The sequence below is a fragment of the Pteropus alecto genome, unplaced genomic scaffold (assembly GCF_000325575.1).
Source record: "Pteropus alecto unplaced genomic scaffold, ASM32557v1 scaffold313, whole genome shotgun sequence".
NCBI lineage: Eukaryota > Metazoa > Chordata > Mammalia > Chiroptera > Pteropodidae > Pteropus > Pteropus alecto.
Genome location: NW_006434832.1, coordinates 2,097,407 through 2,121,360, shown reverse-complemented (window position 1 = coordinate 2,121,360; position 23,954 = coordinate 2,097,407). Strand labels below are relative to the sequence as shown.

Sequence of the window (23,954 nt, the reverse complement as noted above, 5' to 3'; positions counted from 1 at the left end):
GGCTATGAAAGCCAGGCGTTTTGAGGTAGCATTTCTCTGACGGCCCTGTTGATGCTCCTCTAGTTGCAGTTATGATCTCTACTTGAGCTTCTGTCTGCAGTGGCTAAAACACATCAGGAAAAACTAAGAGAAGAAATACTTTGGAACTGAAAATCTAAGGGTTCAGTGTTATGACCTTGTCCTGATGACCAAAGAACAATTAATGTGATGGGTTACTGTTTTGTTACCTCTCTGTGGCATTGCTAGGGGCTAGCTGGTATCCCTATCTCGATTTCAGCAGACACATTTCCCAATCTGTAATAAACCTCCAAAGGAGAGAAAGGCAGCTCTCTAAGCCGAGAAGGATTCTAAGCTATTCCTTCACCCTAGAGGCCTAATTCTGCTTTATATTTAGCCCCAGACATCTAAGCTAATATACCAGGGACGAAAAGATTTCTTACACCCACACCTGCCTTCTCAGGTTTGAATACAAACTGGTCCACAGCTTACAAACTGAGGTCATCCTTGTGAGCTCAACCACAGGGTATTGTCCTCTGAGTTGGGCCAGGATGGTGCGCCGCCACCAGAACGAGACAACCAGCTGAAAATGAAAAGTCAGAACTCTTCTTTCACCTTTGCGGCCCCAGAGAGAGCTCGTAAATCCTAATGTCCGGGTTCTAACATTATTGTCATTCCCTGTACTGAGCTCAGTTTTCCAAGGCTAGGAAGGACTTAAAATTATACATGCTATGTCATTTTCTTGTCCTTTGAATCCATCCATGCACGGAGCCCTTATTTAATCAGTAATAACTTTATTTCCAAATTCACTTTTACAGCAACAGTCAGTGTAAATCATTTGTTAAAACACACAATACACCATATGGACATTCACAGACAGGAAGCTAAGCTAAGATGGTTTCATGTCCCTCCCCCCACCCTCAAAATTATTGAAGAAATCATGGGACTTGCAAGTGCCAGAATTGTCCTGCCCAGCACTGCGAATTCACGGGCTAAAAGTCCATTAGGAGGTGAGACTGGGTCAGCACCCAGGGTAACCCTTTTCAAAACTGAAGAGCAACTAGTCTCATGAAGCCACAGATCTGTAGATGGAACTTGCTGATGGTCTTCAACCTCTGCCCTCATCCCCACCTCTTGGCTTTACTTGGGGGACAAAGATAAAAGAGAGTGAAGGAAGAGATCTTGGCAGCCGTTAGATACAGGCTGCGTGTCTAGAGCCAGTGGTAAAAATGATACAGGTGCCCATGCTTAGAAGAAAGGATGTCAGGGTCTTCGGGAGGCATGATTGTGGGCTTGGGACCTGGCAAGAGGCCAGGGCAACCATATCCAGATTCCTCCCCAATCCGCACCTCCTGCACCTGGCCTGAAAGAAGATGGGAAGTAGCTGGCAGCCTGCTGCACTAGGGAGTCCTGTCAATGGAAAGGCGAAGCCCCAAGGACCTCTAGCAGCTGTGAAAATCATGAAGAAAAGGGTTACAAGGCAGTTCACCTGCTGCACTCCAAGACTTCCTTTGCCCATGGTAACTATCATACAGGTTCCTCCCCCCTCCCCCCTACAGCACAATAAGCAATCGAAAACAGGATACAGTCTCACCACTGAAGTCAATTTAAATGGAACTATTGATAAGAGTGGAGAGTTTGAAGGAACCAAGCATGTAGCATATCCTATTTAGCCCACCCAAAGGACATTGACTCTGGAGGTGGGACAATGGGGAGGGTGAGGAGGGAGGTGAGTGCCCAGCCCCTGGGGGATTGTCCTCAGTTAAGGTCACAAGCCAGCGTCCCTTTGCAATCTCCCTGCCAGCACTGACCTAGTCACTCTAAACCATGATCTGGAGGCTGACCCCAGTAACCCACCCTACAAGGGAGATTCCAGGGCCCTCCACTTAAGGACCTCAGAATAAGGTATTGAACAGGGCACAGGACCTGCAGGAAGAGGAAGGCAGAAATCCAAGAAGAAATGCAGCCATAAACCAGTGGCAGTAATGAGGGGCCACAATCTCAACAGCCACCAAATCTTTAAAACACATTTCCTTTTTTTGCTGGGACTCAAAGGACAGTGGGGAGCCTCACAGTGGAAAGTTCTGGGCTGAGATGATTCCTTGCAAGGAAAGCTCTGGCTGCAAATGAAGCCTCCAGCCCTAGAGAGGACGCCCTGGACCCCTCCCACCTCACTCCCCCACCACCAGGGAGGGGTGCCTTAAACTGCTCAAACCGGAAGTGGCAGAACTGGGCCTGAGGTTGCTGAGTTTCTTTAAACAGCTATTTTCTACAAAAGCTGCTTCCCTTTCCTGGTGGCAGCAGATGAGACTTGTGCAAGGTCAGCAGGGGCTCTGGCCAAGGCTTTGGGAATGGTGTCTCCTGACTTGTCAACCTTCCTCAGTCAGGCAGCTGGGGCCCCATTCAGGGCAGGCTGTTCATGCCAACCCCTGCTGTGGCTGTAGAGCCCTTTGGTGGGGAGGCCCGGGCTGCCCTTCCTGAGAGCCTGGAGGGAGGTGGGCTGCAGACCTTTCCCCAGGTGGCACTGGCTTCATTTTTCTTGCGACGCAGGAAGTTGTAAGAAGACCCTCTTTCGGGGCTGTGAGGCTTCTCCAGGTTGTGGCCAGAGAGGGACATCTTCATGCTGCAAAACAGACCAGCCACAAGACACAGGGCTCTGCCCTGACAAAGGCAAGCCCTTTGGGGCGGGGCGGGGTCACCACAGCCTCCGTCCTAGTCCTGTGCTTCAGGCCTTCTCAACTGAGGGTTCTCAGATGTCAAAATCTGGTCTCCGTTGGGTCCCAGATGCTGAAGAAAGCCTTTCAAAAACTGGGAGGCCCCAACAGGGTAGAGCCACATTGGCCTCCTGGAGCTGAGTCCCAGCAGGCGGACTGGGAGACATTGAGGACCCCCATGAGGGTGGGTTAGAAACCTCTTTACAAGCATTTCAAGATACATGCGTCCTTTTTTTTTTTTTTTTTTTTCTTTTCACTATCATAGTCACTCTGGTGAATCCAAGCATAAACAGACAGATCCGACTACAACGCGACAGGGTGCTGACAGGGAAGGAAGGGCGACTTCTATGTATATGTTCAGCTGCTCCAGCAGGACAGATAGCGTTGCTTCCAGCTGGGATGGGGCGAGAACCATTTCCGAGGGGGCATGTTCCCCTTTGGGGGGCATGGAGAGCTGATTATATGCACTTGGGGCTGAGCAGCGGCTGGGCTCTCTGAGAGGCTGGCAGTCACAGCTGGGGTGGGAGTGGGGGTCAGAGGGAATCGGGTTTAGCCCTGAGGGCCTGTCTATTCTGGCGCCATCTCTGGCAACCAGGACACACAACCCGCTGCCAGCTCAACACAGGAAGGGGACCGGGCCTCCTGGGAGGAAAAGGCTCTCCAAGCCCACACTCAGGGTCATTGCCGAGCCCTCCTCCCACACCCCCCCTCCCACTCACATCTGTGATGGGAGGTTGGGGACAGGGAACTGAATAAGGTCATCAGGTTCATTGTGAGGGACATGCCAGTTGGATGAATGTAACTTAGACGGAGAGACTGAGGTCCCACCTTGTGCCTTTGCCTTCCCTTGATTTCAACCCTTAGTTTAGAGTAGGTGCCTCCCACATCCCAACAACATCCATGACTGAGAAGGGGTTTGGTGAGGCTGGGAACTCAGGACAGTGTGACATAATGAGGGGTACAGGCAGTGACTGAGCTCTGCATAACAGACACACGGGCGTAGCAGGGGCAGACAGGTGGCTGCAGTGGCCGTGGGAGGGATAGGAGGCTCAGGACCCACCCCTCCAAGACCCCCACGCACACACTCCAGAATTGCCAGAGGCCCAGGTTTGGGAACAGGCAGGTGTCCCCCTAGAGGCACAAGTCCTTACAAGAGAACTGGTTAGCCCTAAAGTCCCAAATCTGTGAGGTGGCCAAAATCGTGGCTGCAGTTCCAACCTTCAGAACTCAACAAAACAGGGTTTCCGTGGGGCGGGAGGAAGCCCCTCGGCTCAGGACCCGACCCCCTTCCCCGTAGGTTGGGAGAAAGAGGCCAGGACCCAGGACCTTGAGGTCAGTCTTCTCTGCGGAAGTAACCCACAGGGTGCCACCCTCCCACCAGTCAGCCTTCTCCTGCCCACTGTGCCTTCACAGTGTGGGAGGGACTGCCCTCCAGAGGGCGGCACACCGACCTGCAGCAGATCCCGGGCCACCGAGAAGGCCACTCGGGCCGAGTTGGCTGCGTGTTGCGGAGGCTGTTTGCCCTGCCTGCTGCCCGTCCAGGCTGGGAGCAGCAGCTCCTCTCCCACCACGTTTTCCCTCTCACGCCCTCCCTCTCCCACGCTCTCCCTCCCTCCCTCCCTCTCTCCCTCCACCTCAGCCTCTCCTGCATCTCACCCACACCCTGCCCCATCCCGTCCCCTCCCCCTCCCGCTCACACAAGTTCGAATGTGCCTGTGGCTCCACCAACCACCAAGTGTCAAATCCTTTGTTGTTGTCGCTGCCTCTTTGACACCCCCAGGACGGAGCCAGAGGAAGGGTTCCCCCAGTCCCTTGAAATTCCCCAAAAGCACCTTTCAGAGCCTCTCCTCCCTCTTCTACTCAGAGGGGAAAAAAAAAGAATCAAAAGTAATTGCCCAAGGAAATGTTGGGTGTGGTCGTCTCTTAAAGTGTTTTGAAAAATATTTTATTATTCCTAGCCCACCCATCAATTTGGAAAGATGAAATTTGTTCTTATTCCCATCACTGATTTTGAAGTCCCGAGCCAGAGCCGAGCGACAAAAGCAGGTTAAGTGATTAACCGATTAACCGATCTGTGAGGAGCAGCTGGGGGAGGGCAGAGGGCGAAGGGCCAGGTCATTATTCTTTTTTTTTCCACACTCTCTCTCTCTTCTCTCCACGATTATTGACCGCCCCGGGGGGCCTGATCACAAACCCTGCTTGGCCAGGGAGGCGGACACTTCGTCGGCTAGTGTGGCGAGCTGGGGCGAGTCTACCATGTCGATGCTGCCCGTGGAGGACACGTTGCTGAGGTGTCTCGGAGACGTGTCCCCGGACACCACGGGAGACTTGTACACGATCTCCGCCCCGTGGTCTGTCTTGGCTTTGGCGTTCTCACGGAAGGTCAGCTTGTGGGTTTCGATCTGCAAGAGAGGAGGGGAGGGAGGGTGAGATGAAGAGCCCAGGATGGCAAGCCCTGCCCACCGACTGGCCTGGGGCGGTGCTGACCATGGTTTGGATCATTTTCCAATAGCAAATACTTGTGCTGGGTTCTTCCGTCACCTGCCTCCATGCCACCCTGTTCCTCTCCCCAGAGTCAGTGACCACTATAAACAAACACGTGTATGTGTGAGTATATAAATATGTGTGTGTGTATATGTTAACAATATCCACATGCTTTGCCGTCCGTTATCATTATATAGTTCTTTCATGCTTGTTGCTGGCGGCGTGGTATGCCACCATAGCAGATGGACCGCGTTTATCCATTCCTCGATGGATGGATATTTAGCCTGTTCTAGTCTTTTACTATCATGACCGATGCTGTGTATGAATAACCTTGCGCGCACATCATTTCACACATGTGTAAGTGTATCCTAGAAGTAGAAATGCTAGTAGGTCATGCACATTTTATTTGGGTAGATATTACCCAATTGCAAATGAGAGAGTTGGAGGAGAAGCTGGAGATGAAGGAACGTTCCCAGAGCCACTGCTGCCTGCCCATGAACCACACACATTCCCCGCCTTTGCCAGTGACTGATGAGCCCGGAGGTGGCGGCAGCCGGTTAGGTGTGCCGGAGAACACGGGGCTACATAGCCCTTTTTTAAAGTAGAGAAGTGATGACGTAGCCAGGAGCCCCAGGGCTCTGAGCTCCAAAGGATCCCTGGGAAACTCAGAGGGCATTAGCTAGAGATGCGAGAGGTACAAAAATAATTCTCCCCTGATGAGCCCTGACGTAGCAGACACAGTAATTCTCTACCTTTTTGGAGTTCTAAGACTGCTTTAAAGAAAAATGTACGTACATGCAGGCTTGCACTCATACACACGTCACAATTTTTCCACACGATTTTAGTGGTCTGCAGACCCCGGAGAAGGAAGAGCTGCTGCGGCGGCATGCTCGCATGTGGACGAAGAGAATAACCAGGCTCCCATTTAAGCTATATGCTTATTTTGTTCATTTCGGGTCACTGCTTTGACTAAAGCACCCTCCATATTGCTTCATTTGAAAGGCCTTTTGACATAAGAACATTTGTTAATGTTTTTTTTATAAGCTTTGTTCATAAGAAAAAAGTGACAAGGTCCTGAGAATATCCAAAAATCCCCCAAGCTGAAAGGAACTCAGGCAGCGGGGGTCCTGTGCTCCACTGCTTGTGAGCGATTTTGCTCATCACAGGAGGAAACGGGGGGACTTGAATACGAGGGGACCCTTTGGGACCGGGACTGTCTCCTGAGCAGTGGGCAGGGCGGGGCCTCACTTCTGTTCTAGCTCACCTCACAGAGATGAGTTAAAACAGAAGTTCAGACTCAGACTTGACTCTAACTCATGTTCTTAGATGACTGCAAAGTATAGGAACCTTCCAGAACACCATCTCATCTGGGTCTCGCAACCACCCTGGGATGTGAATGTCTATCCATTTTGCTATAGGAGAAACAGGCTGAGAATGTTTACTGCTCTCGCCCAGGTCACAGCTCCAAGCAGAGTCAAGCCCAGAGCTTTTCTTAGGACATAGAAGCTTCCAGAGACAGGGGCAGAGACCTTCCTCCACAGAGGCCCAGGGCCTGTCCAGACTCGTTCAAGTGGACTCTCTGTGGGCATGGGTATCTTTAAAGCTCCTGGAGAAGGGAGGCCCCACCTTGAACCAGGGTGGAGTGGGTGAGCCAAAGGAGCAGGGTGCTGGACTTCTGTAGAACTTTCTCCACTTCCCAGAGGACAGGGCCCTGCCCCACTTCCCTGAGGGCCTGCAGCCTCCTCAGTCAGGGGGGGCGGGGGGTGGGGGGGCCGGTCATGGAGATGCACCCTTGAGCCTTGGGAAGCCGGGGATGTGCAAGTGTGAAGGGAAAAGGCCACTTTAGGTCCACCTGGGGGTCGGGGAGACCGGAGGGGTGCTGTGGAGAAACACAGAGTAAAAGGCCACCCAAGGGCCAGTACCTGTCCTCCCTTCAGCCTCTGGGGGTCGCTGTCTAGGGGTCAGGTCTGTCCCCACGTCTCAGTTTGCCATCTCTGCTTTAAGACCATAGCAGCAAGTGCTTCTCTGAAACTACACTGTTGGGTCGGGCTTTCACCGAAATGCAGGACGGGCTGTGCCTGTCTGTTTGGAATCCGAGGTGGAGGTGGTGCGTGGGGCTGCCTGCCTGAAGTGGGGATTGGGGGAGGCCTGGAGATTTGCCATGGGGACTCCCAGCTGTCACCAAGCATCTGGTGAGATGGCTCTGCCACTACTTCCAACCACCTGGGCCACCTTGGGCAGCATCCTTTCTTACGTCAGGTTGGGTCTCAGATTCTGTGCCCATTCTGGGACATCCCTTCCCCCTCCGCCACTCCTCAGTCAGCTGCTGGGGGACATGAAAGACTGGAGAGTGAGCCACTTCAGGCCTTCGGGGCAGGCGTTAGTGGGAACCCCCAGAGGATGTCTGCGTTTATGCATATGAGAAGAATACAGCCACAAGACCGCATCCTGTGTTGGGCCACACACACTCTGGTGCCACCCAGCCCCCACGCTCACACAGACCCACGGCAAGGCCCGAGACTCTAGAAACTTCCGGGAATGCCAAGGTCCGGCAGCCTCCCCACGGACACTTCCGTGACAGGTGGGCGGAGGCGTTGCCCAAATCTGGATTTCAACATCACTGTTTTGCTCTAACTGCCTAGTGACCCACTTAGAAAATTAGGTTATGTTCCCATGACTTGTTCTTGGTGCACTGGAGCTGGCTTTAGGAATGGCTATTTCCTTTTGTGGATGCTGGCCACTCACAAGGCCTAGGACAGTGCCTCTCGCCTTTGACCCTACCAAAGAATCACCTGGGGGCTTTAAAGAGTCCAGGCACCCAGTCTGTGCCCCGAGATCAATTAAGTCAGAATCTCCAGGGTGGGGCCCAGGCATCAAATTTGTTAAAGCTCCTGGTGACTTGCAACAGGCCACTAAAGGCACGCCCCATAGTCCCGGTGGTTGCTGAGAATCCACAACAAGCCAGTCCCTCCGGGATCCTTGGCTTTCCTCCCTCTGGAAAACTGGACCAGCCTTGTCCACCCGATTCAATTCACACCCACATCCGAGTGCAGCCTCCTCCCTGCCCTGTCTCCTTTACCTTTTTATTCCCTCCGCCGGGGACGTGGGTGATGTTATCCAGGGACCCGATCTTCGACTGGACTCTATCCTTGAAGTCCAGCTTCTCAGATTTTACCTCCACCTGGCCACCTCCTGGAACACAACACACACAAGAGCTCGGTGCCTGGAACCAGGGCTACTCAGAGTTCTGCAGAGACACCAAGCTCTGGGAGCAGGCAAGACTCTCCTTTGTTCGGAATACGGTTTTGGGCACTGGTCTGTCCTTCCACAGGGCTAGAAAACAGTTCTCTTCTTCGTCTCTCTAATCAAGCTGCGCATCAAATATTTACTCAGAAAACTCTCCCTCCTCAGACAATATAAAGGTAAATGAAAGCTCGGTCCAGGAGAAATGATTCTAAATTCTAACCTGGTTGGCTTCCAACAAGAGAAGTCTTTCTGTGTCAACATCCTGAAGCTAAAAAGCCCTGTAAGACCTCAGAATTAAACAGGCAAAACGCATCCTAAATAAGGAAGGGCCCCGACCCTTTCTCTCTCCCCAGACATTCGATGTCCACCCAACACGGACAGACATGGCCTGAGGAAGAGGCGAACCACACCTAATCCTTGAACGACATGGGTTTGAACTGCGCAAGTCCACTCGTATTTGAATTTTTTCAATAAATACTGTGCCTATTCCTTATGATTTTCTTTTCTCTGGTTTACTTTATTGTAAGAATACAGTATATATATATATAACATACAAAATATGTGTTTATCGACTATGTTATCAGGTACAGCTTCCTGTCAACAGTAGGCTTATAAGGGGTTAAGTTCTGGAGGAGTCAAAAGTTACATGCAGATTTTCGATGGCATGAGGGGTCAGGCATCCCTAACCCCCGAGTTTTCAAGGGCCAACTGTACATTACTCTCAGGAAAAATAAAGCCACCCAAGAAAGCTGCTCACAGTGTGGCAGGATGGTGACACTGGGAGATACTAAACCCCCCAAAATGTCCAAAGCAGCCAGAAAATGAGACACATTCTGGACGTTGCTTCTGACGGCCTTCTCTTCCCACAGTAATGGTTCCAGTAAAGATCTCTGCCCTGAGGGCCTGACCAAGGCAGAAGTCCCTGCTCAGGACTCGTAGGCGGGAGTCTGAATCCAGATCTGTGTTGTACAGGACGGTGGCCACAAGCTACACAGGTGCCTACTTAAATTTTAATTAAATAAAACTCGTTTAATTAAATTTTAATTTAAAAAGATGTTGCCCTGGCCACATGGCGAGTGCTCAACAGTCACGTGTGGTTAGTGGCTGCCACCCTGGACATCACAGATATAGAACATTTCCACAGTCACAGAAAGATCTATAGCCAGCGTGAATTTCTCTACGATGTGGGAGGGGGAGGGGAAGGAAAAGCATGGCGGAGGGCCAACAGTATCATTTTCTGTTCAAAAAAGTGACAGCAAGGTGTGGCAACGCCTTGGTGCAGCTGATGAAGTGTCCCCCATGTTGGTTAGGTGGGGACTGGGCTGGGACACCCACACAGCCAGACTTTAGGGGCCAGATCAAGCCCTTCCCAGGCTCTAGAGGCCCTGTGGGCAGCCTGCTTGGAGAGCCACAGGATAGAGTTTAGGGCCAGCATCTGCCCTCCCTCCTCACCTTGTCTGGGCCAGCATGGCCCGGCACAGGAGAGTGAGACAGGACAGCCACACCTCCCGGGCCCCAGCAAGTTCCACCCTCAGCGCTCTCCTTGATAGCCCATCCTATCAACTCCCCCAGCCACTCAAGCAGACGTGACCCAGTCCTGCCCCACCTCCCGGGCCTCCCTGCCCACTCCACCCTCAAGGGCTACCTGGCTTATGATGGATGTTGCCTAATGAGCCACACTTGGAGGTCACCTTGCTCAGGTCCACTGGTTTGTAGACTATTTGCACCTGGAGGTGAGAGAGAGAGAGACAGAGACAGAGAGAGACAGAGAGAGGAAGAGAGAGGGAGAGAGAGGGGAGGGAGGAAGGGAGAGAGTTGGGGGTGGGTGGACAAAGAGAACAAAATAGGATTATTTTATTATGGGCGTAGCACAATGAAAAGCAGCTGTGTAAGTCCAGGCCCTGCTCGGACAGTGTCCCGTGTGCCAGGGGGCGCAGGCCCTCATCACGGTGGAAAAAACGGCTGGAATTCTGCTAACCCTGCCCCAAGGGAGCTGGGTCTTCACAAAATAACAGTGAGACCAGTGCCTTCAGTCCCCCAGAACAAAGACTCTCGGGGGGAAAAACAGGATACTTTGTCATTGTGCAGAGCCCATGCCATTTGTGTAGCAAACACATGTAAAGAAGTCACTCTCTTTCCTAACGGGAAATTGACATTACATTCAGCGCGGACGTAGAGAAAGCAGAGATCGACGTGATGTTCGCGCAGCACTTGGAAAGCGAGGGGGCCGGATCTGCCGGGCCTCAGCGAGGAGGGGGCCGTGAGGGCGCAGAGGCGGGCTTTCTCCCAGGAGAAGCTTCGGAAACCCCAGCACCCCCACAGCAAGAGCAACGACGGTCAGCGGTCAGCGAGCAGGACCCGCAGCACTGCGGCCACACAGAGGTACGAGCCAGCTGCTGCCTGAGTGTCCTGGACATCTCAGTTCTTTACCTTTGAAAGAAGCCAAGTGACACCAACAGGAAAGACAGGTGGCCCAGCAGAAACCCAGAAGGTTAGTGTCTCAGCAAGCAGACCCGGACACGCACATACAGGGAGGCCTCGGGTTCCAGAGCGCAGACGAGGCACGAGGGTCCACCGTGTGGCCCCGACACACTGCCCACACTCCGGAGGGGAATGGCCCCTGTGCCACCTGCTGATGTCAGCGTGAGAACCAGCTTCTCGGAGGGGGCACCCCCATCCTGGAGGGGGCACCCCCGAGGGACTCCGCATCGGCAGATGGGTCTCCTGAAGGAAGTCTCTACAAAGCCGTGGCTGTAAGCGGGGCTCCAGACGGTCCCTGAGGGACATTTCCCAGCAGTGACCTCGTGTGAGGTCACCTGAGGGTGCAGGAGGCCAATCACCTGTTGGCTCCTGCCCCGTGCCCTGGAGTTACCCCGGAGAGAGATGGCCTCCTCTGAGATTCAGTTTAACAAAGACACCAGAAAAAGGGAGGGGTTTCTACTTAGGTCTAAATCATCTGGAACAATCCCAGATTATTTCAGTTAATCAGAGTCATGTTGGCATGTGCCATTAACTGGTGGAGAGTTGACAGGCCGACAGGTGGACGTGGGCTGTGTGCGCCAGCAGGTGGAGGGAGGGTGGGAGCACACAGGTGTGGCAGCCTGCACCTGTGACAGTGGGGATGAGTGATTCTGAGGTCCGGGAGAGAGCGTGTGCCCTGGGGTGGGGGCGAGGGGCTATGGGATCCCCTCCCATGAGGGAGAGATGGAAGTAAATGTCGGAGTGACCGAGGCCTCCTTTTCTTCCCTTCAGGCTGGATGAAATAGCTTGTGAGGGGAGGAGGGCGGGGTTGTGCAGGGGAACCTGGGACGGCAGACGGAGGAAAGGAACGGGCGAGGGTGGGAGCCAGGGAGGCGGTGAGGGAGTCGAGAGGAGGCCGGGGCCGGGGGAGAGGAGGCCGGGCCGGGGGAGAGGAGGCCGGGCCGGGGGAGAGGAGGCCGGGCCGGGGGAGAGTTGGGCCAGGGGAGAGGAGGCCGGGCCGGGGGAGAGGAGGCCGGGGCCTGGCGGGGAGCCCGGCGGCAGCGAGGATTGCAAGGTGGTTGGAGAAGGAGCAGGGCCTGCCTGCTGGGACGTCACCTCCAGGCTGGAGAGGGGACGACAAGCCAGAGGCTGGAGCCCAGGGCCAGGGGTCCAGGGCGAACATTGTGCAGGGGCTTGTAACCCCCCCGCCACCTTTCACCAGGGGAACAGCTTTCTGCAAAGGCTCCTACTGCAGACAAGCTGTGGACACGGGCCAAGGACAGTGCTTAGGGCCAACCTGGGATAACCTGTGTCTCTTTGCCAGGTCATAGGTTAGCCCACAGGCTGGCAGAGAAAGCAGGACAAACAGGAGGTGCCCCGAGGAAGTCCCCTGATACCCCGTAACTGCCATCAGCAGTGGGAATGTACTCTCTCTTCCCAACTTCCTCCTGATGGGGCTGTCCGCTCTCTGTGGCCCGCTGGACCCCCTGGCCTCGGCCTCGCCAGCGCAACCTCCCGCTAGCGACCAGACACCAGTAAAACCGGAAGGCACATGCCTTCCTGCTCTGGCTGGAGGAGTGTGCAGCAAAGCCAGAGAACCAGGAGTCGAAGCTAAAACAGATCGTGGCTGGAGTGGGGGTGGGGTGGCCCCCACACCTTCTCTTTCCGTCTCTGGCAGAAGACAAGGTGGCAGTGGGACAGGAGAGCAGGGACTGGGGGACGGGAGAGACACAGCAGACACTGGCGAGGAAGCGTGGAGGAAACGCCATGCAGCAGCCCTTGGTGAGCGCCCGCCACCCAGGGTCAGGGGCTCTGGGCAGGAGGCAGCAGCACATTGCAAGAATAAACCCTCGGGCTGGACGCAGATAACGTGCTGCCCAGGCTGTGCACTTTCTGGGGAGCGCGTGCTCCAGGGGTGACCCCTGCCACCCTGGGCTGCCAGCCACGAGTGAGATGCCTGCTCTCAGAAATTATCCCCTCCCCAGGGGTGGCCCTCAAGGGGTCTTATACCTCCTGCTCCGCAGTGTGTTAGGCTGGGGCAGTGAGGAGGAGGCTGTGGAGAAGGGGAGCCTTAGGGTGACGAGTGTGCACCCACCGTAGGTGAACACGGGACAGCCGGGAGGACAGCAGAGCTGATCACGTGGGGGAGGTGAGCCGTGAGGATGCCAGCCCCAGGTCTCAGGGACACATGCACTGGGGATGCAGGGAGTCCCCAGGGACGTTTGGAGGAAGCCAAACATAAAAGGGCCCAAAGCAGCATCTCCGTCAACCCGGGGCTGCAGGCGGGTTTCCTGGTGTACTTTTCTGCTGGGCTCTTTTGCGTCTGAGTCTCTGCCAGGGGCTGGAGCTGGTTTTAACAATGAGCCAAGAGGCTTAGAAATCTGCTCGCCCCTCACGAGTATAGGAGATGAACATGAGCAGAGCCTGGACTTCTCTTGCTCTGAGGTAGGACAGGAAGACTTTCGTGTCTGCTCAGAACAAACAGGTCGGCTGTCCACAGTGGAACCACTCGAAGTGAACCTGCCCAGGTGATGGGGGAGGAGGTGACAGACCCGTCTCGGGCGCTGCCACCTTCAGCCCAACCTCACATAGGCTGTGGGGCTCCCGGAAGCCCATGCTGGGTGGTGAGTGGGGTCATGATGGGTGTTATGCTGTGAGGACCCCGCCTCTGGGTACAGGCCAGAGAGAGGATCACCCACCTTCTCTACGCTGCCCATGAAGCCCCCGCAGGCCGGGAGACCCATTGGTGCAGGGCACCTCTCCTAGAACAGTGGGCACAGGTGTGGGGAGCCTGGGCTACATGTACTTGGGGCCACAGACACCCTGAGCCTGAGAATGGTTTATTCTATGCAATGTCTCGCAAGGATATACACTCATGCCGCTTCTTAAAAACCAGAACCGCAGTCCGGCGCAGGGAAAGTGTGAAGGTACTCACACTGCCGCCTCCTGGCACGTGTTTGATATTATCCTTTGAGCCACACTTGGACTGGACGTTGCTAAGATCCAGCTTCTTATTAATTATCTGCACCTTTGATAGCCAGAAAAAAGGATGAGTGTCACACCACACCTGGATCCATCTGCTCTGCACTAACGCACTCCGCTCACGCTCACGTCGAGGTGGGGGCAGGAGGCCCCAGGCTGAGGGCTGGAGGTCAGTCACACCTCCCCAGAGAGCTCCCCAGGAAGCATTCCAGACCTGTGGGAGATCTGAGGTGGACCCCGTCTCATAACACCGGGTTTATAAGACAGATCCAAGAGGAAGCAATTCAGTTTAGACAAGGATTGTGTCATGGAGGCCCCTGAGGGACCACCTCTGACACCCATAGATCAGAGTTCAGTGTTCACCAGATTGGGATGGAGTGAAATGTGCAAAATTACATTACTAAATGAACAAATAGAAAGTCCCATCTTATGTCCTCGTTCGCACACCTACCAGACACACCGAACATTCACCGAGACCTTTCTGTGGCTGTTCTCCAGCCCGTCAGGCATTGCAATCACCTGTCGGTCTTTTTGAACAATCCCAGACCTAGAATTGGAATCTCGGTCTCTGCTTCTGGAAAGCTCCCCTGGTGCTTTGTTTGGCTGCTCTGCTCGGTTCGAGGATCACAGGCGTTATGGGGAGGACATAGATGGCTTTGTGCCGGAGACACTGCAGTCCCCCTTCTGTGTGAGGGGGGACGTGCTGCCCTTCCAGCCTTCCGCTCACCTTGGCCACAATCCCACCAGGCGCTTACAGGGAACTAGGCAAATAGTCCCCGGTGGTCCCCGCTCAGCTGTCCTGTGCAGTGAGGCCCAGTGACTCCTCTGTGGTTCTGGGAGACTCCCCTTTCTCCAGCACCGGGGAGAAGGTGTGGGGATATCAGCATCTCAGGGGGGGATGATTTAGATCCAGTTTGTCCAAAAACTACGAAATACACAGACAACCATGCACAGAGAAGGAGAGTGGGAAAACTCTTCATTTCGTCTGCTAGAGTGGTGGCGATGTCTTCGCCAGCTGTCTCCCCTCGGGAGGGGGGGCTCCGTGATCGAAAGAAAGCGGTGTGTCTTGGTTTCCATGAATATAAGTCACTGCCAACTCGAGTTCCCAGTTAAGAACCAGCATTGCTCTCTGAAGTTCTGGACATGGCACCAAGACCTCAGTTGCTGCCTTTGTGAATGACGGGTGAGGGCCACTTCCCCAGAGGCCCGGGGTGTGTCAGGACGACTCTGGCTGGGGTCGCAGCCCGGGCCTGGCTCCTGTGGGGAGAAGGCTGCCAAACCCTGACCCAGGTGCCAGAGAGGGCCCTCAGGGCTGCCCAGGTCCTCGGCAAGATCAGGGAACGAGGAAGGGATGGCAAAGTTGGTCTATCCGACTTTTTGGTGTTAAAATGGCCTTTCCTTTATTAAATTATTATTAAGTCACTTTTATAGTAGATAAGAGTTATTATTTTTAGATGGCCTTAACTTTGCAAAACTAAAAAGCCATTTTTTCTTGGGACCCCCATCCTCAGCTTTTTATCTTAATTTTACTGGTCTGAACCTAAAAACCTGGAAAGCACATACCCACCCCACCTCTTTGTTTTCTTGTATGTTCCCCTAAAATAAAAAGCTATTTTTTTCATTAGAAAAGTAACATAACATCATGATTTTGAAAAAGAGGTTAAAAAAAAGCAAAAACAAAACTGTTTTCTTGAACCTGAACACAACCACTATTGCATTCCATTGTATTCTCTTGAAGTCTCATATATATAAATAAAATTACCACCATATGCATAGAAATGATAGTAATTAATGTCCATACAATTTTACATCTTGCTTTATCAAGCAACATCATATCCTAAGCATTCGCCATGTTCCACAGTCATATCAGAAGCATTATTTTATTTATGTATTTATGTATTTATTTATTTATGTATTTTAGGAGATTGATCTTATTATTTGTTTGTTTGTTTTATGGCGACATTGGTTAACGAAATCCGGTAAGTTTCAGTTGTACATTTAATAGTAAGGCATATATATATTTACATTGTGTGTTCACCTCTCATAGTTAGATTTCTTTCTGTCACCACATATTTGACCCCCTTTACCCCATCTACCTCCCTCCTTACCCTCCCCCTTTACCCTCTGGTAACCATTAGACTATTGTCAACGTCCATGAGTCTCTGTTTGTTCTGCTCATTTGTTGCCTTTAGGTTTATATCCCACATATAAGTGACATCATGTGATTTTCAACTTTTTCTGTCTGGCTTATTTCACTTAGCAGATTATGTCAAGGTCCACCCACGTTGTTGCAAATGGCAGTATTTCATCTCTTCTAATGGCTGAGTAATATTCCATTGTATATATGTACCACAGCTTCTTTATCCAGTCATCTATCATAGGACACTTCGGTTGAGAAGCATTATTTTAAATGACTTGTTATTTCATTTTGTGATATCTGTTCTATCAGATATTTATATTGATTCCATTTTAAGTGATATCAACAGCCTCACCACAAACATCTTTCTGCAGGAGTTTTTTTATTTTCCCCTGAATCATAGTTTATTTTCATGGCATGGAGTCCCAGAAGTAGAATGTCTGGGTCAGAAATTATAAATATTATAAAAACACCCAACACAACTCTCTAAACAGCTTTTTAAAAGGGCCGGCTAAATTTACTCTGTGAGCACTGTTCAGAAAGTCAGTTTCACCATATTGCTGCTGATACCGGGAATTTAAAAAATTGTTATGCTAATTTCTTCGACTAAAATAAATAGGACTGCATCATTGGCTTATTCTGTGGTTCTTTGATTACTACTAAAATTTCTCCTTCGCCCTCGTTTTGCTGGTAGGTGTATTTTTTTCGTAACGTGCAAACGTTTGCATTTTTATAAACTCGAAATTTTCTTTGTAATTTATCCTTTGGTTTTTAAATGTAAAAACCACCCCTCCTCTAGAGGCTGGATAAATATCTAATTCCACGTCACCTGCCTCACCCGCCATCCCTTCAGCTTGCTGATGAGCAGTCTACTGGAAGCCCAGAGAGGTTCAGTGACTCAGCGGCAGAACCCACACAGGAATCTAGATATGAGTGTTTCTGTGGCCACAGGCTACGTATGTGACAACGAAGTTTTGCCTGAGTTGTCCTCAAAGCTACTGTCCCATAAACCAAATAAAAACAACACTTGGAGAACACCGAAGTTCTTTCCTGCCAGCAAAGAGATACCACAACAGGGCCTCAGCTTAGGCCTGAGCTGGGAACAGGTAGACGAATGGGCTTTCTCACACTGCTTCCAAAGGAGCTGCTGTCACCTTCCTCATAATGGCTTTGAATCAATTTGTGCCACCCTCAGATTTAAGGAGTCTCACATGAATTCCTTCTTTGGTGATCATTTTTTGTTCATAACTTTCCACTGGATGAGTCCCAGAAGCCAACTCGACTGCTTTCACGAATTAAAATACACACGCGCGCGTGCACACACACACACACACACACACACTAATAAAACAAGGAAATTTAAAGGGTGTTGGTAAAAGAATGGGAGGTCATCAGCACTGACAACTACAAGACTAATCATTACATTTAACCCTGAGCTTCCTGGAAGCCAAGGCAAAAAGGGAAGCACAATGAGTTACATAACTTTCCTTATGTGACAAGGAAAACTTACCAGTTTTTTAAGAAAGATAATCTGTTTTCTGTACCAATCCATACAAGAAATTCATCTAATGGCTCAAGAGACATTATGCAATAACAAGATCTGCAACATACATAAAAATGTTTTTTTCCATGTGGCTTTTTCTTGTTCCAATCCCACAAAAAAGGCAACAAGCTACTGTGGAATTTGGCAGTAGACACAAGGATATTTACAAAGCAGATCTGAATTACTGTTAGTGGTCAAATTAAGCCAACACCCTTCACAGAATATTAGATTTACAGAAAGGAGAAAAAAGCATCACGGTTGGCATTATGAAATCAGAACCCTGAAACTTAATTTCTCATGACTAACATGTATAATATCGAGACTCGGCTCTGGACATGAAAATACCCATCATAGGAGAGAAGAATGTTTTGGAAGCTACAGATTTTGATCTGGGGACTCCTACTCAGGGGAGAAATTCCTGTGGTCAGGGTTTGGCACGGGCAGAGAGGCTGGGGTGGGGTGGGGTGGGGTGGGTCCACTTTGGTTTAATCATTTCTTGGAGGACCCAAAGCAGTCTCAAACTCTCAGTAGGCCTTGATCTGGTTCTGTGTGGGCTCAGACCTCTCCCCAGAGGCTCTGAGGCTGGCCCAGTGTTCGTGGGCCATCCTGGGGGGTCTGTCTCCAGCACCGCCTGGTGTTTGCCGGGCCTGGCTTCACCTAGCCAGGGCCAAGCTGCCCAGTGCTGAGTACTGGGAGCTGGGGTGCTCTGGTGGAAAAGTCCAAGATGGTCAGCCTGAGAACTGACACAGGAAAAATTATCTAGGTCCTGTTAAGTAAACTTGACACAGGAGAGATCAAGTAACAAGGGAGTTGTGGGTACAATTATTTACACGCTTCCTTTAAACAGTGGCTGCACCCAGCTTCTTTACAACGATTTGATTTACACAAGATTTTTCAAAAACAATTATGCTGTGTCTAGGGAGAGATGCCCAGAGGGTCTCAAAGTTACAGGGCTCTCCCAGAGTGGGGGGCCCAGCCCGGCTCTGCCCTCCACTCACCACAGACCCTGACATCTCAGCCCAGGTTCACCTGAGTCCAGGACAAGCAAACTACCCCAGGTACAAATTCACTTTATTTACTCCACATAAATGTTCTTCATGTGTCCTTTTAAAAATGAGAACTGGGACTTTGTCAATAAACAACGAATTTAAAAATACTTCAGTTCTCCTTAATGGAGACAGATGCTAGTGTTCTATCGCCATCTTGTGGCCATTAGCAGTACTGCAGCCCAAGGCTTCCAAAGCCCAACAGTTCTGGTACGTTTCTGTTCTTCCCCGGGGCTCCCAGGTCCTGTCCCGCCTGGGGTCTTTGCATCCCAGTTACTGGCAAGGACATCTCCAAAGAAAGTAACTTTCATCTTCTCCGAGCTGACCTGACCACCTCCACGCTTGGTCCCCTGTGCTCTTTCTGGCGATGACCCTGTGCATCCCTTCTCACCCTTGGCAGCTACAGGGACCCCCAGTTTTTTCTGACCACTCCCAACCTCACCCCCCATGAGCACTAAAAATTGAGCCTGAGGCTCTCCGCCTGCGGTGTCCTCCTCTGCTACCTTCTTTTTACTTCATCCTTGCTAGAGGACAATGTTCTGACCTGTCCGGGCAAACACCCAGCTAGTTCACAGCACATCCAGCTACCAGTTGTTCATTCTCCTTAGCTCTCGTGTAAATGAACAAAGCTCTGGCCTAAACCCACGCCCCACTGGCTACCCCAGTTCCAGCTTTATGTTGCTTTTGCCCTGAAAATCTCCAGGGTACAGTTTCCCACTGTCTTCTTCCAAGCATGTAACCAGCACTCTAGGCAGGGGATCGTCCTTTCAAAGGCCGAAGATGGTCTCAAACAAGGGTGTCTCCTATCTTTGGGGTCAGTGGGTCTCAGCCTGGATTGCACATTGGGAATACTGGCGAGGCCCCCTTGAAGTTCTAATGGGCCTAGTGGAGGCTCTGGCACTAGGATTTTTTAAAGAATCCCACTGCACCCCCAGGTGACTCCTTTGCAGCCAGGAATGAGAAGCTCATCTCCGGGGCTCTCGGGAGCCGGTCCACTGATCAGTGGCCACTGGTCGCCTTCCTCCCCTTCGCTCCCCACCTCTGATGGGCTCTACTAGTTAGTTCTCTGGATCACCGAGTACATCCCTGCACTTTCCTTTAAAAACAATCTCTGTCCACGGCTATGCCACCCTGAACAAGCCCGATCCCGGCTGATCTCAAAAACTAAGCAGGGTCGGGCCAGGTTAGTACTTGGATGGGAGACCACCAGGTGCTGTAGGCGTAAAAAAGAAGTTTTTTTAAATAAGGGATTGTAAACTGACAAGGTCCTTGCAATCTGTGAGGTCAACTAAGGGTTGCCTCACCTAAAAAATTAAAAATAAAATAAAAACAATTTCGTTTCAGACCCTTCGAGCCATACACGCTCACTGTGGCTAATCATGAAATCAGAGAAAAAGTATAAAGCAGAAAATAGATGTTTCACATTTTCTTTTTCCCAACCAGTGATTTATACTGGCCTGCTGTGGTGTTTGGTCTGCAGGTTAACAAGCAGGACCCCCTCCTGCTCTTTCTTCAATGTGGTCATCTATTCAGGGCGTCGAGTCATTCTTCATGCTGTCTACATTCTTCATTCTTCACCGCTGTCCCGGTGGCCGAGGACACACCGACTGAGCACTTGCAGTACGTGGGCACTGCCTGAGGCCACAGGGACCCAGAGATCACCATGTCACCTTGCAGAACTGTCATCAGTCCAGTCTGAGTGGAGGGGGCACAAGACACTTTGACAGATCATTTTCAAGACCTTCTCCGTGGGTCCCAAGTACCTTCTTTTTTCCTTTTATTTTCAGTTTTCCTGGTGATCGACGTGTTGATCTTTGCCGTTATGGCTGAGGTTTCCTCTGGTGCAGACAACTTTCTAGGTTTTCCACGGAACTTAAGGAGAGACTAATCACCCTCCCTCGGCACGTCCTCCGGCAGTAAGTCTCAAGAAAAGCCACCCTTTCTCCCTGAACCCTTCAGTAAGTGAGGACATGTGTCTGGACCCAGCACCATTAGGTGGTAACTGGGGGGAAGGGGCACCTGCCCCTCTTTCTTTTCTTAGCATCAAGTCACTGGCCCTCGGCCCCCAGACTCTTCTCCCGGCACAGCTCGGGGTGGGGCGGCCCTGGGTGCGAGGGGTGAGTTCCGGCCCTGAAAGGGGCCTTCGGTGGAAAGTACCCCCGCTACCCGGCCCCCAGCCCTGTCATCACCGCTCTCAGCAGATCGAGGGCTGGGCCAGACGTTGCCCAGACCTTCCAGGCCAGCCTCAGATGAACTCCAAGCTGGCGGGAGGACACTCACTGGGTGTTTGCCGGTGTGTGACAGGGCCCCACAGGCTGGGAGACGCTGATGGCTACAGTTTCCCTTTAATGAATCATGGTGGCTATGCTGGTCACAGCTGCACGATCTTCTCAATGGTGCAGAACCGGCCTTGTGGGGTTTTGTTTTTCATTTTTCAAACATGGGGCAAACGGTCACGCTGTGCTATGGAAACAGGGCACACGAGGGACACGCACAGCACCGAAGGAGGGGTGCCAACACCCGTGGGAAACATCCCATCAACTTGGAAACTGGCTCCCTGGGGGTCCCTCTGCCCTCAAAGCTTCGCAGAAGAGTGAACCTCAAACCAACGCCGCACACAGCTGCCTCAGAGCCCCTCTGGCAGGAGACAGGCATCTTTACCGAGAGGAGAGCAGGCCGGCACTGCAGGAGAGTACCCACCCCAGGTCTCCCCGTGGTGCAAAGACCGGCGGCGCTAGGACCGCGCACTCCGCCCCTAGAGGCGCGAGGCCCGGCCCACTGGGCGGGACCAAGGATGGGAAAGGCCCGCAGGCAGCTCTGTCGAGCAGAGCGCAGGGTTTCTGGATGCAAGGCACCCACGCGCACCCAGGGCCCTCTGGACGCCCTCCCTCCAAAGAGACCCAGGCCTCGGCCAAGAGCGATAAACAAAATCAACAATGTGGAGGGTGCCTGCGGGGTTTGGGGGGGCAGTCGAGTTGTCCCCACTGGAAGGGGAACATTGGCTCAGGGTTCTGTAAGCTCCCCCAGCCCACCAGGAGGCTCATTGCCCGCCCCAAACGGCTCAGCCCGGAAGGCCCATCACACGTGTGTCCCCGGGCGGAGTTTTGGCCCTCGGCGCTTCACCTGCCTCCTCCTCTCCCTCCCTCGTTCCCCTCTCTGGAGCTGTGATGGGCTCAGCCGTGTCCCCCAGGATTTTTATGCTGAAGTCCTAACTCCCAGGCCCTGGGGATGGGACTGTGACCACGGTCTTTAAGAGGTCATTCCCTTAACGCGAGCTCATTCGGGTGGCCCCAACCCAATCTGACTGGTGTCCTTATAAGAAGGGGTGATTGGGACATAGAGACACCCGGAGAAAGAAACGTGTGAGGACACGAGGAAAAGGCGGCCACATACGAGCCAAGGAAAGAGGCCTCAGGAGAAACCAACCCTTGGACACCTTGATCTTAGACTTCTGGCCTCCAGAACTGTGAGGAAATAGATTCCTGTTGTACAAGCCGCCCAGTCTGTGATGTCTTGTACATATGACGGGGGGACAGGGACAAGAGGAGGGGGAAGGGGTCCAGGCCAGTCCCCAGGTCAGGCCCTCGGAAGCCTATGTTCCCTGACCTTTAGGAGACCTGAACATTTCATGAGCGCTCGCCTGCCGCTGCTCAAAATGGAACCCCCAACTTCCCCAGAACTGGAGGTTAGAGAGAAACCCAACCTCAACGAATGTCCGAAGAACACCAGAGACACCTGCCTATAGGTGGTGTGTCATGTCCTAAACACGAAGCAGGCCGGGGACCCCCGTGGGCGCCCCCAGGTCACAGAGGTACAACCTCGTAACCTCTGACACTGATCGTCGGTGGCTGAAAGAGGGACGGAAAGAACAGGTACTTTCTCTCCCCTGAGCGGGGCATTCACCGCTCCTTGGTGACGCCAATAAAGAACCATAACACAGTTGTCTTTCCTTGAAGAGGTCTGGGCGGGACTGGGGTGCTATGTGAGGGGTGGGACCCGAGTCACGCACCAGCCTCTGCCCTGGCTGTGGGGGGCCCACACACCTCCTCCTGGCTTGCTAGGGCGGCGCACGCACAGACAGCTCCGTATGCCATACCTTCCCGCCTCCTGGCTGGTGCTTCAGATTTTCAGTGGAGCCAACTTTGGACCTGATGTTCTTCAGGTCTGGCATGGGCACTGGGGCGGTCTGCAGGCGGCTCTTGGCTGAAGATGGTGACTTGGGTGGGGTGCGGACCACTGCCACCTTCTTGGGCTCCCGGGTGGGCGGGGTTGGCAGGGATGGGGTACGGGAGCGGCTGCCCGGGGTGCCCGGGGAGCCGGGGCTGCTGTAGCCACTGCGATCTCCAGATTTTCCAGATTCACCTGGAAAGGAAGGAGGGAGTCAGGCCAGGACTGCGTGTCGGTGGGAGTTAGCCAAGGCCCTGGAGCTGTCTGTCCTGAGGGTCCATTCTCAGACCCATGCCTGGATTAGACAGGTGGGAACAGACTGGAAGCTCAGCCAGAGCAGCGGGAAGCTGCCCTTGAGCCCATACTAGAGAAATGTCTCCTCCTAACATCTTGTCGCTTGGGGATAGAGACACCCCATTTCCCAGGAAAGCAGCTGTGTGGTCACCAAGGACCACCCAGTGTCCCTTCCCAGAGAGGGGACCACCTCTGCCCATGGCCCTTGGGTCCAGAGATGGGCTCCAACCAGCTGTGTGGACTCAGACAAGTCACTTCCTCTCTCTGAGCTCAGGGTCCTTAAGTCGAAAAAGGAAACAGTTCTAACGCTGGCAGTTAGAAGGCCAGGTGGGGAAGTGTGTGCCCTCTGTAAGGTTCTAGTGCTGTTCCAGGTGGACTTTTCCCTGAATAAGGGCGATGCGAGGACAGGACCCAGGAAGATCCATGAGGCAGACACACCCGCACAGACCACACACAAGCAGAGGAGCAGGAATTCTGCCTGTTGGATTCAGGCTCAGCGTCTCAGAAGCAGTCCTCCAGCTCTAAAAACTATGCCAACGAGCAGCCACACACATGACGGGGGTGCCCCCCTGAGAATTACCTCTCTTAGATTTTGCCCCTGCAGGGGGTGTTTTTCTCTGCTCTTGCTTGGTAGCTTGAAAAGAAAAATCCACAGAAAGCCTCATTATAATCAAGCTTAAATGGGGCCCTAATGAGTTTTTCTCCATGCCGTGGGCACTCAGCCATGCCCAGCTGGGCCATGTGGCAGAGGCCGGCGAGGCAGGGAGGGGGTTCAGGGAACAGGGCCCTTGTCTTTCAGGAAACAAGGTCAAGGGGGCCCATAGGGGCATCTGTCCACCTGCAGGTTGCCACTGAGGTGAGCAGGTGAGAGGCAAAGCAGGAAT

The 23,954-nt window shown here is 52.6% G+C and overlaps 1 protein-coding gene across 7 annotated transcripts in view; it reads right to left on the bottom strand.

The window, feature by feature from the left end:
* Positions 1-4,373: 4,373 nt before the first annotated feature.
* Positions 4,374-23,954, bottom strand: part of MAPT (microtubule associated protein tau) — an 88,167-nt gene continuing 68,586 nt past the window's right edge. For 4 of the 7 annotated variants that reach the window (XM_025045648.1, XM_025045644.1, XM_025045646.1 and 1 more), the window contains 5 exons: positions 22,706-22,971; positions 13,837-13,929; positions 10,087-10,168; positions 8,275-8,387; positions 4,426-5,113 (listed from right to left, as the gene is read on the bottom strand). In XM_025045648.1, the coding sequence (XP_024901416.1) occupies positions 4,898-5,113; positions 8,275-8,387; positions 10,087-10,168; positions 13,837-13,929; positions 22,706-22,971 (770 nt within the window). In that variant the 3' untranslated portion in view covers positions 4,426-4,897. Of the gene's footprint in view, positions 5,114-8,274; positions 8,388-10,086; positions 10,169-13,836; positions 13,930-22,705; positions 22,972-23,954 lie in introns of all 7 variants that reach the window. The other 3 variants (XM_006910167.3, XM_006910169.3, XM_025045647.1) reach the window with 3 other exon arrangements.